This window comes from Pleuronectes platessa, chromosome 15 (genome assembly GCF_947347685.1).
Source record: "Pleuronectes platessa chromosome 15, fPlePla1.1, whole genome shotgun sequence".
In the NCBI taxonomy this organism is placed as follows: domain Eukaryota; kingdom Metazoa; phylum Chordata; class Actinopteri; order Pleuronectiformes; family Pleuronectidae; genus Pleuronectes; species Pleuronectes platessa.
In genome coordinates, this window is record NC_070640.1 from 20,538,562 (window position 1) to 20,553,268 (window position 14,707).

Below are 14,707 nucleotides of genomic sequence, written 5' to 3' on the forward strand. Positions count from 1 at the left end.
CGCCGGAGGAGACCGCTGGCAAGTCAGAGGCAAAGTCACAAGTAACTTCCGGTTCACCTGGCAAAGTAAAAGCCTCAGCGTCGCTCAAGTGACGTGATATAATTTGAAACAAGGAAAACAGAGGGTTTGGATTTGTATGTGTATTGTAGGATTAAGAGCTTATTGAAGAAATAGTAAAAACGTGAACCACAAACAATATACTAGGCCTGGAACGTTATTGATGAAATCTGAATTCTGTTGATTTCCGTTAGAAGGCTGATAAACACGGTGAACTTGATGTAAATGGTTCGTCTTCCCGCAAAAGGTACAGGAGGAGGGACATTCGGTCCATCCATCGCATGCTTCTTCTCCGAACATTTAGCTAGATATTTCTTAACATTAGAGAAAACATAAAAGCTTTGGACTAAAGACGTCAAATAGAAGGAGGATACATAATATTGAAATTGTTAATAAAGATGTTAGATTGATATTCACAATCAGAATCAGATTTCTTTTATTGGCCAAGTATATTTTCACATACAGGAAATAGACTTGGTGTGGTTGGTGCATAGGACATAAAACAGCAATATTTATAAGTAGACAAAGCATTTACTGAAAATTGGTAAAAGAACAAATATAAACAAATTACGAAAAAAAACAAAAAACATTATGGATTGGTTTAAAAAGGAAATATCAAGTAAGATAATTTTGTAAATCACTAATGGCTTTACATTTAATATATTCAATTCTTTTGTGGGAGTATAACAATAATGATTTTATATTTCATGTCAAATACAGCCCATCAAAGCCATTCAATGATTGCTTTTGATTCATGCATATTGTCTTTGTGAGTAAGTCTGTGTGGTTTTGGCAAACAACAAACAGAACATGAATAATGCCAACTGACTTACCCCGAGGGACAGTTTCACATTGGACTACAATTTCTAGAAGACATATGAAAGACAAGCACATTATCTTTTCTCACAGGTTTTTACAATGGAGGTGGGGATCTTGTTTTTAGAAGCAACAATAATTCTTAAGCTTCAAAACAGGATGTTTTCCAGTTGTGTAACTGCATTTTGACTATATTGTCTGCTAGCGGCTGCATGTTAAACATTAACTGAGAGAGAGTTCGGGATCAAAGTATTAAGGAGGTCATCAGGGTGGTGAACCCATGAATAGATTAATAATTTATAAAGATGTGATCAAACAAAGAATGCGATGGCAAGCACACCCATTGTCCCTGTTAAATATCAGCCTGACTGAAGGGAATTCGTGAAACATAAAGAGCGGGAACATGCATTCAGCTTGACAATCCTCTGACTGTCTGTCTTATTGTTGTGTTGACATATGATGCAATGAATGCATGACCCCGCCGCTATCTCCTGTTATATGCCCCCCTCCATTAGCACCTTGATTAACCCTTTCACTCTCCCAAGTGAGTGGAACACACCATCTTAATTTAGCTCTTGGCTGTATAAAGGTAATATAAAATGGCAATTGTACTCTCCCTTTCCCAATGTCAAACAATATCCAAATAATTTCCAAAGTATTTCATACATACAACACTGTTAAGGGTATTATGTGGTAAGAAGTGTGTCAGGACCTTTATCACTTGTATCGTTACGTGATTGCTCAACCAGACCAGCACATTACACAGTCAGGCTAACCACTGACATCCCTCCCATGAAGAGAAGGAAGTGAAATAGCAATAAAAGAAACAGTAAAGAGTCTTGTACGTCCCTCTCTTCCACTCACTTATGGTTATTTCTTTGCATGTGGTTCGGCTTTACTCTGTTTTGCAGCAACTCTGTCCTTGCCCGGTCAAAAGCCTCATATGGACTGACAGATCAATCCCAGTATTGGGTTTCTGAGATAAGAGCGTCAATCAGAAATGATGGTGGAGAGGTGAGAGTTCGTACTTTGGACCCACTTCAGTTGCTCTTCTTGTTCGCCACAGGCTGCAGCGTCTCTCGGGTAGTTTTCCTTCTCTCGTAGAAAACATGAGAGTTGATTTTGCCCCACTGGACGTGCCCCTCCAGAGGAGACTGCAGACGGCCACGGTGCTGCAGTGGGTCTACTCTTTTCTTGGCCTGGGTGAGTTTGCATATCAGTATATGGAGTATGGATGAAATAGAATTGCTGAAGGAACAGAGGTCTACTACAGTTAGTCGTCACTTTGTTCCATAGCTGTTCAAAAATGTTGGCCTGGCTGCTCTTGGGTAACATTTAAGTAAATATGAGAGGTAGAATATGATCTCAGTAAAGTGTAGTCCTCCCCAGTCTGCTATGTTTGTATCCACCGACTGTGTTTGTCCAGCTCTGTAAGAGAGGTGCTGTGTAACTCCTCCTGCCATGCTTCAAATGTAAAAAAAATTTAAACTGCTGAAATTATATTTTATTTACATATACAGTGTGTATATATGTAATATATATGTATATATGCAGACTGTTGTATATTCTTGATGTCATTTGTTGTCTTTTCATACAAGACAAAGGGATCCTTGTAGCAATCTGGAAACCTGATTCAATCTTTTTGTAGGTCTTGAGACCAAGAATAGGAAAGTGGATGTAAATGCAGTTCATTTTACCATATAACAAAAAAGGTTCACTGAGTTTAAAAATGTACTTTTACGTACATAATCTGTTGTGTTTTTGCTGCACTGTGTTTTTTTGAATAGCATTAGGTAAGTTTCAGATAATAATACCCCGAGGCCTTTGTTTGACAGTTGACATTGAAAGAGCCAGGAGGTTTGATCTAAAACTAAAGTCCTCCAGGCAGAAATTCAATAATAGTCTTTACAGTTAAACATTGGCCCACCAAACACTCCAATCTCCTAACTAAAGCCCACTTTTTTATACTTAGACGCATTATTTACAGATAATGTCGTCATAGTTTCCAGACTATTCCATGTGTCATGGGAGGATCATTTAAAGTATAGATGTAGTACTGTTTTTGAAAGGAAGATCTTTATCTCAACACTGATGTCTTTGTGAACCTGGAGATCCATCAAGCTACGTAATAGTGACATATCAAACCGTACTGACATCAAACACAACCACATTCTCCCGGAGAGCGTCTGTTGTCTTTAACCACCTAAACCACATTTGCAGAGTTGCATGTTTTTGACGCAGAGCCGATACCCACCATTCAAAACATGACCAAACTCATAATATTCTACTGTCACCATTCATTGACATGTAATGGCAGTTCAGAGTGGATGCTTATATGATGCACTTGTGTAAAGTTGCTGCTGATAAAGTCTCTTTCCTTCCTCAGCACCCACCTGCATCTTCTTGTTCTTCTACCTGCTCTTCACTCGCTACTGGCTGATCAGTGTGCTGTACGCCACCTGGTGGTACTTTGATTATGACACCCCAACACGAGGAGGCCGCAGGGCGCCTTTTATTTGTGGCCTCAAATTTTGGGGATACATGCGGGATTACTTCCCCGTCAAGGTGAGCAACAGCTTCCTGATGGCTTGTGTATGAAGCCAAAATGTAAATGAATATGTATACTAGAGATGAAACGGTTTCCATCACAATTATAATGACCAATGTTACCATGGTTTTCAGTATCGCCGCTGTATCGTTAACAAGTGCTGAAAATGTTCAAATCATAAGGTAAATGATATATTTATCAGAACTATAAATTATATAGCACTATATGACTCCATATAAAATGTGCAAAATTTACATGGAAGGGGCAAAGCTTTAGCTTGGTAAAGAAGTCATACCATAATATCAAGATAATGCTGAAGACAGCAAATAAAGCAATTTGATCTGTAGCTCTGACACTGCCTTCTGTTCTTTCACAATGTTTTTACAACACACAGCAAATGCACATTGCTTGATGTGACTGTATCTTTAAAACTTTCTAAATTTGGTTGATGCTGGATATTATCAACCTAAACCCCCCCCCCCCCCCCCCCCCCAGTAATTATATTAAATAAGGATTGAATTTCCCCAGAGTATCTGTATCATCCCTAACTGTAGGTACATTACTACCTTAAAGCAGCCCTGACGTCCATGTTGGATGTGCTGGGATTCACCTCGGCTGCACAGGTCTGCCAGATCTCCACCTACATACAGCACGAGCAGTGGGTCTTATCTCTGTCCTTGGCAGCAATTGGAGCACAGAGGGAAGACGCCCCTCTCTTCCCTAGTCATGCACTGCATATGTACACACAGCATGTCTGAGACACAGAACTGTCTTTGTGTATTGACATAGTGCTATTGAAAGAATCTTCACTGTCAATGCTTTATGCTAAGCTAAGCTAAGTGAAGTCTCCTGGCTCTTCCCATTCAATGGACAGAGAGTGGTATCAGTCCTCTTGTCTAATGATTGGCAAGAACGTGAATAAATGGGGTACGCATATTTGATTTGCCTCCTTGCTCACACAGATTGGAAGTAATCTTTCAGTTTTCAGAGGGTCCAATTTAAAAACAGAAGGCAGTTCATTCATATTCTAACTTAAAATGAAAGGCCACGGTCTGTAAATCATGTAAACAAGGTGAACATGAAACGTCTACTATGAAGGCTGGTTACTTCTCATTACGCTGACACACATTAGTCAATATAATAAGGTCATACAGATAACTGATCATTAATGATACATATTTTTCTTTGAAATGTACTTTGCTTTGTTGTGCTGGTCTTGTAATGTGTTGACGAGAGGAGATAAGACAGCAGTAATACTTCAGATTCACATATGTGAAGAGCTCTGCTGACCCAGGACAGGTCTAAATGTGCAATTCACACTTCCTCCTGGAAGCCCGTTGATCCCCTCTGGTGGTTGTTCATGGGTAGTGCATGTCCCTCACTTTGTGTCTTTTTTCATGTCAAACCTAACAAGAGTCTTTTAAGAGGGACAAATAACTGCAGAGCACCTCATGAGAGGAATTCACAGAGCAGCATTATCCAGAATACAAAGTTCATTAAGAGGAGGCTCATGATTTCCACTGTGCTGATAAGGCTGCAACAATGATGTAAAAAAATAAACAACCCTAACCCCTAACCCCAACATCTGCAGTAAGAGTGTAACAATAACACAAGTTTCAAAGTGTTTTAAAAAAGGGTAAGCGTTATCTCAAGCACAAAATGTATTTAAATAGGCTAAGTTATCATTGTCTTGCATTTCATATAAATATATATTTAGGATCTTACATATAGATTATAATAATCTATATGTAAGATCTTTTTTTTTCTTAACAGAAATCAATTTTCTGCATGTATGGGAAGAGACAAGTTAAGAACATGCGTCATTTGAACATTTGTGTGTATCCATTTGGTATGTGCCTATGTACATGTTTGCATGTCACACGGTCATATCAGTGATCTATTAATTATCTCTGCCAAAGTGTCTGTGCATGTGCATGTGTGTGTTTTGCGTCTATGCATCTTTTTTCTCCAACCGTCAACCTGCAGGAATTACAGATGACAAAAAAGCCTGTATGGCAAAGTCTGCCACATTTACATGTTGCACTTATATGCATGTTGATGAATATACATGGTCACGTTTAAATAAAAAATAACTAATTAATTAATAAAGGAAAACTAGGTCAGAATCATAAAAGAAACAAGCTCCATCAAAGTCCTGTTTCTATCTTGAGTACTAAGTGGGTCACGTCCATAGATGAAAACATAGTCTTTCATTTTGCCTTTTTTGTTGAGGTAATTCGATTCCTGTCCTCTTTATAGTTGAAATGCTTCTATTACTGTCAATGTCATCATACCTTATTTATGTTGCTCTATAGACACAATTTCTTGATTCATCCCACCACATCTGCTGGGAACATTTAATATTAAATAATAGTAATTATAAAAGCCGTGTGAGATAAGGCATATACAACAGTGAGCATCATAAAAGCAGAGTCATATATTAATAAAAGCCAGGAGACGACCAGTACAGAAGTAATAATACGGTGCCAATGTGAAAATAAGTGTCAAATAGATAATGAGCGTATTGTGTGTGTGTATGTGTGTGCATGTGTGTGACATTCTGTCTGTATTTTTATGTTAGTAAGACTCTTAGGGTCTAGTTATTTTGTCTGTGTCTTATCACAGACTTCATGTCAATGTTACCAGGCAGAAGAATTCTGCCTCTATTTACTGTCTGTGTAAAAAAAAAGGCCAAATACAAGTCCAGTCATTTCCTAAACTGAAACACTTTTCCTTCTGCACCCATCTCATGCATCTAGTTCAAAGTGAATCATCTCCAGCATCATCTGACTGTATGCCTCATTAAGGTTCGAACAAAGAGTCAATGTAAGGGTGAAGAGAGGCAGTGTACTTGAGAGAGCCTAATTAGTCTCATTGGTGTCTTTCTCCACCATTTCGAATTCCAACATCATCAGCTCACAGTCACCAGCTGATGTTTGCTCACATGGTTCTTAGGAGAGGCACAAAATGCAATGTATCCTGGATGATGATGCTAATCAATACTGAACCGACACTTTTAAAGCACATCTATGACCTGATTGAGATGTTGGCTAATAGATGATGCTGTCGATTGGTGTTCAGTAGCCATACATTTAACGAACCTTTAAATCATATCAGGGAATAAAAGGGTTTTACACAAAAAAAGAAAATTCAAGTGAGTCTTGTGTGTGCACTAAATATTAGGCTACAGCCAGGAGACACTTTTTGTAGTAGCATAGATACAATAAACAAGAAAAACACTGAGCATGACTCTGGCCCCGCGAAAAACACAACATTTAACTTTTAAATAAAATATAAATATTCAATGTATTTATAAAAACAAAACTTTTAAGCATTTATTTTCAGCCTTTGTGCTTTTATTGGACTGGGATGGAAGAGAGAGAATGGAAATATGCTATATATATAGGGGAAGGACATCCACCGGAAGTCAAACCATGAGCCGACTAGCTGTTTCCTCCTACATCCAGATCTAATGCCGAGCTTCTCCTCTTGGTTAAACCTTCACATGTGGGTGGTATCATTCTTCTCATCTAGCTGTCTAGCATAAAAGTGAACGAGTGTATTTTCCCAAAATGTTTGACCATTTCTATTTCCAGCTGTGGCAGTTTACATCAAATAGGCTGCAAGAGATTCTGTAGAAGACTTAAGCAAACAATAATATTTAATTCTGATTATAAATAAATCACTATTAATATAAAAAATACAACACAACAAACAAGTATAATATAATAAATAAATAAAGAAGAAACTGCTAAGAATAAAATCCACCTAGATCTAAATGTGGATCCACACAAAAATGTGTCCACCAAACTAAAATAACAATAACAAAACGGGTTATGTTGTGGTGACCCTTCAGGCTAGCTCTGTGATTGGCCATTAGTAGACACCTCTACTGCTTGCTTTCATCTTCAAGAGTACTTGAGCCAATGATTAACTGTGTGACAACACACCAGCCTCAAGAAAATCAAAAGTCATAGTTGGTCTAATTTTGTATTTCCTCCAGTTGATCAACAACCAAAACATTTCCCAAAGACATTGTTTACAGGATCAGTGTTGGGTAAATGTCACTTTTATTAGATAGCATCAAATAAATGAGAATGAATCGGCTGCCGAGTCATCCCTCAGAAGAAACACAGCTCTCAGATGAAGGGTGTGAATGTGGCCCTAAAAGCACTGTGACCTCGAAACAATCTCACACACAGACACAGACAGCATTTGTTTTTTTCACAAGAGGGCAAAACTCTCCCTAACTGCACCACCCAACAAGCGTCTCTTTGCTCCTGACAGTGACCGATAGTGACTCTCACTATCTCTCCCCCTGATGCTGTGTACCAGTGGAGACATGAAAACACCACTCCACAGCTCAGATATCTCAGCTTTACAGTTAGTGATCAAGAATCATTAGCTCTGACAGTACAGATAAATATTACTCAATGTACAAGAATTGATAAAACACTGAACAGCTTCAGTGACAAGGATCTTTTTACCCATCAGCCATCGGGTGTACACATCAAACCATGTAGCTCCAGTTTGGGGACAAACAAGTGTAGTGCGCTACTGTTCCAAGTTTCTTTAAAAAATTAAAACCAGGAGAGTTCATTTCGACATGTATCTGAAAAACTGATCAATAGTCCAATCACCACTGTATGAGTGAACAATTACTGTCTAATCAATACTTTATATCAGAAAATGAACATAGAAAGGTTTAATGTTTATTAATTTCTAAGGGAATTCTTGTGGCAGCTTGCTCAAGAATACAGTCGCACAGTAATATAATAGTAAATAATATATAAATTATATAACAATGGAGTGCCTAATAGTAATCACAATAGAAAATAAAATAAAATCAGTAAAACTAAAAAAGTAAGTTATGCGAGACAGTAAATTAATACTAAACCAAAGTGCCATTAAGTAGTAATGATAATAGGGGTAAGTAATGTGGAATATTGCACATTATAGTGAACATAATATGATGGAAAAGTTATATTTCAAATGAGAATTTGGACTAATATTGCAAATGAAAAACAGTAACATTTTGCAAATAGTGTTGGTATTATTTCTCAGTGTCTGAATATCGGTGGTCCTCCCTGCAGAAGGAATAGTGACACACAGATTTTCACGGCACATTCCTGACAGGTCAAAGGCACATATCTCTCTGCATACAGGGTTCCACAGTAGTGTGTATTTACCTACAGTGTGTGATTTGAGTGAAGTTGCAGTGACCAATACTGAGAAATGTCTACTACTAAGAATTAAAATAAAGTTATCTATTGTCTGATTACAACTTGTAATTTTTCGGTTGAACAAACTTAATTATAGCGTGAGTTACCTATTGAAGCAATTTTCTATAAGTTGGTCCAACAATTTTCTTATTTCAGTGCTGTCGGCCAAGTCCCGACAGTCCCCTTGAATTCAAGGGGATACCAAATGTATATAAAAATCAACTATCAGAAATCGATATGCCTGATTAAAAAAATTAAAATAAAATTCCAGTTATTATTCCCAGGGAAAACCTTGAAAAAGGCCTTATCTCATTATGTAAAAGAAAGTGAAAATACATTTCCTGGATCAGCTCATATCTGTTCATAATTAAGCAGTACATATTCGCTGTTCTCAAATAGATTTTGAATCCAAAAGGTTGAACCTTGAAATTGAACCTGAATAAATAGTTACTTTCCACCCCTGAGGGAACAGTGAAGGTATGAAGGGACAGTGTGCAGAGGGCACAGAGGGGGGGGGGGGGGGGGGGGGATCAGAGGGGTCAACTGGGATATCAATGCACGTGTTTGGGTTGCAGCCCGTTAGGGCCACATTGCAACATGTTCAGGAATCAGGAATCAGACAATGTGAAATAAAGTATTTTCCTATTTTACTATGTAACTGCACGGATTGACTGACAACTACAATATTAACTCTCATTTACACGATGTTCTTCCTCCAGCTGGTGAAGACAGCTGACTTGGATCCCAGGCACAACTACGTCTTCGGCTTCCATCCCCATGGCGTGCTGGTGGCAGGAGCCTTCACTAACTTCTGCACCTACGCCACAGGATTCAGGCAGCTGTTCCCTGGCATCACCAGCTACATGCTCATGTTGCCCCTTTGGTTCAGAGCCCCGTTCTTCAGAGACTACATCATGTGTGCAGGTTTGGACTTTTCAATCACACTGGATCAAATTCAACCGTTGCTGTTATTCAGCAACACGCAGCGCAATGTGGTGTATGTAGTATAATTTACAACAAACAGGGTTTAAATGTAATTCCCCAGACGTCTGCCTCCTCTTTTAGTCTGTGTGTGGAATGCGCATCTAGCAAACCGTTCATCTCATCATCTTCACACTCGGCTGGCTCATTTTTGATGGCATATAGTGCTATTTATCTTCAAAGTAGTAGCAAGACTTTTGTTTTGTTGCTTATAGCGGAATTATAGAGCTTTTATTTTGAAGTTTCAAACATGGGTCTGAAAATTGTGTTGATTGCTTAACAGACCTCTGATATAGCCAAAATGCGATGTATGAAAAAAGAGCAGCAGTTCATTAAATCATACCAACTTACATATAGGATACAACCATGAGAGTAATAAATAAAATTCTGTTTAGTTTTATGAAAAAACATTGACTATAAAATGTTCAATGCAGATAAACCTGGTAGGATGAACATACAGTTTTCTAACTTCTCTCTGCAGCATAGACTGCTTATAGAAAGCTCTGCAGACAACATCGAGCACACAAACTATATATAACTATAACAATATAGAGAGAGAAATATTTGAGGAGGACTCACTGAATTAGCTCCAGAACATTTACACAGGCCCAAAAAAACGCCCGTTTCAAACTAGTTATATATAAAATGATTTAAGGTTTTGTTTGACCTGCTTTCATAAATGTGTATTATTTAATCAGCCTTTCTTTTCTGCTCCAACACTTCAGGTTTGATTCCATCTGACAAAGAGAGCGCCAGCTATCCGCTCTCCAGAAAGGGAACCGGTAACGCTGTTGTAATAGCGGTCGGTGGGGCCCCAGAGGCCCTCGATGCTCACCCTGGGACCTACAATGTGATGATGGCCAAGAGGAAAGGCTTCATCAAGATGGCCATGGAGCATGGGTAAGCACAGTCAGCCCTGGGGAAAAGAGGAAAGAGTGTTATTAAATACAGCTAATTCTAATAAGTCTTATGGATTATTCAAGGGATTTTGTCAATCTATAAATTTGATGTTACTTGATGCTTGAAACAGAATGGAACAGAGGCTCATTCATGGCCCTCTCATGGAATTTCCTGGGAAAGCACGGCGTCTGTTATGAGATCATTTTAGAAGCCGATGAACGACCTGATCTGAAATGGTGCTTGATAAATCAATTGGAAACATTGTCATAAAAATGTTTTCAGAGCCCATCTGGTGCCGGTCTTTTCCTTCGGGGAGAATGAATTGTTCGATCAGGTGGACAACACGAGAGGAACGTGGCTGCGGTGGACACAGGAACGATTACAAAGCATCATGGGTATCTCCCTGCCTCTCTTCCATGCACGTGGCATTTTCCAGTACTCCTTTGGTCTCATGCCCTACCGAAAACCCATCAATACAATAGGTGAGTAAACACTTTTGGTCACCTGAGGGCTAGAGCACATGCAACAGGTTACAGTGTGCTGTTCTGAATCTGTGGCTCAGCCCTCGGTAACTGGTGGCATGCAGTCCTCTTGTAGACTGTTGCCAAAACAAACCATTTAAACAATTAAAATCTGTCATAACTGATCCCATTTAAAAAGATTCTATTTTCTAGTGTGGTTTTGTGGTTCAATATTTCTGAGCAAATGCTGCTAGTTCAACGATTATTACGCTGGAAGTTATCTACGTCACAACATGGCGATTCTATCCTGAACGCCGGGACCAGGACAAATCTATTCAACATGGCTGGCCTTCACAAACAACACATGAAGATCAAACAAGGAGCAACTTGTAAGTAAACTAAAAAAACACTTCCACTGCATGTTGTAATGTTTTGAGGATCAAACGCTGACAGAGCTTTTTTGTAGTTCTCAAATTTTCATTAGCATACTTCAACGGCCTTAGCATCACTGTGCGCATGTGTTTCATTAATATCAAAGCAGGGCTAGAATTTCAAAGTTAGTTAACTCTTCTCAATCATCTCTTTGCTGCTGTTAATGTTAACCGCCTCGATCTGGTAAATGTGAACGAACCTGAATGAACTATCTGTATGTTTGATTCTTGATTAAGCTAAAGCTAATAAACATGAGGTTAGCAAGATACTGGATGCTACAATAGCTGAGGAAATCTGGAAACCTGTATGAAGCCTATGAATTTTATTTTTCCTTGCAGGCGGCAATGGATAAAAATATATTTAAATTTTGAATGTAGAGCCCACAATCAACCTACATGTTGGATGACCTATAATAGTTAGGATTTGTGTTATATATGTCATATAAACCAACTGTTTCCTAACATTTAACCTGACTGTTGCTCCCTCTGTGCATATTCCAGGAGTCATCACTGACACTACTGTTGCGTTTGTCACAGTGGTCGCCGGCAGCACTACAAGTTCAGTTCACTTCCTCCCTGCAGGCACTGCTGCTGTGGTGGAGGACGATCTTGTGACGAGCGACGTCAACAGGACGGCTGATGCACTTGCATCGTTGTCTGGCTTAATGTATGCGTGGCATTAGAACAAGCCCATGGGAAACTTATCCAGTCCATAAATTACTGATATAGTGTGTGACTGAAGACACTATTGCCAAAAGAATTTGAATTAAGAACATTTGTATTTGATAGATTATGTTTTTGTAACATTTTATTTATTAACTTAATTTGTATGTCTGATGGACAAGCACTTTAAGATGCTCTTGTTAACTTGTTCCTGTTTGATATGTTGACATGTCCATACCTGCACAGAGGTATATGAACAAAACCACCAATAAACACAACAAATCAGGAGGGGTCAGATGTTTTATTTTTACTTTTGTGGATGTGTCTAGTCCTACTGTGCCTGTGCAGATTTTCCTTCTATCCAAACAGTTCACCAGGGGATCTCACTCATCAACACACCTTCTCTCTCTCTGGACATGCTAACAGAACCTATGCAGACTGTCACTATTCCAAATATGTGCTAGACTGTGTAAGGTTCTAATAATCAGGCCCCAGGTCTGTTTCCTTCCTGTGGAAATGTTCAAAGTAACTACAATGATGTGCACTGTGATTGCTACAGCACGTGCTTATATATCATCTTTTGTTGCTTTTGGCCTTTTTATTATCTTATATATTTCAGTCAGACAACTTACGTTCAAATATTTATGTAGCAGTAGAACAGGTATAGTGTTTGGCGTCTTGACTTAGTCACTTCCAACCATAAGATAACAGAGGAATGACGAGAGTGATGAACAAATACTTGCAAACTCATATAAAAACCATTCACCCATGAGTTATGCATAAGTACAGCATATTTTTATGCCATTTTGTGTGTGTAGCCGGTTATCAGTTGTGGTCTATCAGGGAGATTTTCCTAATAACATTAGGATTTTATTTAAACTAAATTCACTAAGGGACACCACCGTTAAAAAGGAGAGATCAATACACTGACCCAGTCTCATAAAATATCCTAGTGATTGGAAAGTTTGGAGCTTTAATTCTTGTGTGTGTGTTTTTCTAGGCAAATGTAAAATAGTAAAACACATGCAAAATACACATCACAATTGCACTTTGAAATATAATATATACATCAAAAAACTGATAGTAAAATCAGTTGAGAAAAAGGGAGGGTTTCCACAGTTGTTTTTTGTATTTTGCACTTTATTGAGTTTTACACTGTATGCCATCATTTTGGTTTCCAGATAAAATAGACCTCCTATAGCATTAAACAAGTAATATTGCCCATTAATAAAGTGCTCTGACTGTGTTGTCCTGCACCTTTTCTCCTCTCTGCAGTGGGGCGGCCGATAAAAGTGGAGAGAAACATAAAGCCAACAGTTGAGGAGCTGGATGCCCTTCACCAGCTCTACATGGATGAACTCAGCAGCCTGTTCGAGGAGCACAAAGTCAACTATGGAGTGGACAAGGACACTCACCTGAACTTTGTCTAAACTAACTTGAGGATGGAGGGGACATGAATGCATATTTATTTCTAAAGCTCACGCGCTGCGTGTTCAGATAATTGTCCTGTCGATTAAAAATGAATGGAATGAATGGGAAAGCTTTGGTATCTGCTGTTGTTTTACAGGTTGTTGTGGGGAAAAGGACAAAGAGGCAACTAATGATACAAGTCAGGTTTTCCTCACCTCTCCCAGTTGTTTCATCTCTCTTGAGTTTTGGATATTGTGCAAAGTCTAACACTTTCTTAAATAGAGTCATAGGTTGAGTTTGGGTTGCAACATATTGTGGAGACTCCCAATAAAACTGGGATTATTTCAGTATTTGGTATCTTTATAAACTCTGAAAGGTGAATAAAAATTATGTATTTACTTAATTGTCTTCTCTTCAGTTTGTGTGTTATGACCTTGAGACATTTAAGTAACATTCATAAATGTTGGGACAATAGTAAAGCAAATAAGAACGTTTTAAAATGTAAAACTATTGAAAACTACAAGATCTGAGGTATTTTTTAATATGTAAAACAACAATTAAAACATACCTTAAAAATGTATCATTAATCATAAATTCTTATTATGTTATATGTATTATTTATGTGAAATGTGTCTGCTTGGTATGAATGAGTTCATCTGGTTTTAGACTGTGAACTTTGGCATTTTATACCAGATAGCAAACTGATATTTCAAAATAAAATGACTGGCAGACTGGACAATGCCCTGAACCTTTCAACACAATCTGGGCAAGAAGTGTGTGCGTCTGTGTGTGTGTGTGTGTGTGTGTGTGTGTGTCTGTGTGTGTGTGTGTTTGTGCTGATTAAAAGAAGAGCTTACAGCACAACTATGATGCAAAGGAGGCAAATGATTGTGAAAATATTGTGTCTGCCAAGATCCAGTTTTATATCAAGTTTGACATCTGACCTTTGACCGCTGCGGTTAGATCAGTTAATCTTTGAGTCCAAAGGGCAACTGGTCAAAGGAAGACTTGAGATGTCCTGTTCAAGAGGCCAAAAACATGTTTCTGGATGTCACATCTTAAGTGAATTTTTGGACCAAATTTGAAGACGAGAGGTGCTCTTGATACATTGTGTTCTACGGACGGATGGACAGCCTGAAAACATAATGCCTCCGGCACAGGTGATAAAAGATAAGAGATCAGTTGCCATCTCAGACCAGCTGAAACCATTCAAATCAG

General features: G+C 38.5%; 1 protein-coding gene across 1 annotated transcript; it reads left to right on the top strand.

Moving 5' to 3' along the window:
- The first annotated feature begins 1,640 nt into the window (after nt 1–1,640).
- On the top strand, nt 1,641–13,887 carry mogat2 (monoacylglycerol O-acyltransferase 2). Its single transcript, XM_053442415.1, has 7 exons — nt 1,641–1,714; nt 1,940–2,076; nt 3,260–3,438; nt 9,363–9,567; nt 10,350–10,524; nt 10,807–11,006; nt 13,355–13,887. Exons 2-7 carry the CDS (start codon nt 1,983–1,985, stop codon nt 13,507–13,509), a joined length of 1,008 nt encoding a protein of 335 aa, XP_053298390.1. The 5' UTR covers nt 1,641–1,714; nt 1,940–1,982; the 3' UTR covers nt 13,510–13,887.
- Nucleotides 13,888–14,707: the final 820 nt, after the last annotated feature.

What these genes read in the sequence shown, in the direction of transcription:
- mogat2 (XM_053442415.1), top strand. Translation starts at nt 1,983, where the DNA reads ATGAGAGTTGATTTTGCCCCACTGGACGTGCCCCTCCAGAGGAGACTG. An exon ending in CTACTCTTTTCTTGGCCTGG is followed by an intron (nt 2,077 to 3,259) that starts GTGAGTTTGCAT and finishes TTCCTTCCTCAG; the next exon opens with CACCCACCTGCATCTTCTTG. An exon ending in AAGATGGCCATGGAGCATGG is followed by an intron (nt 10,525 to 10,806) that starts GTAAGCACAGTC and finishes AAATGTTTTCAG; the next exon opens with AGCCCATCTGGTGCCGGTCT.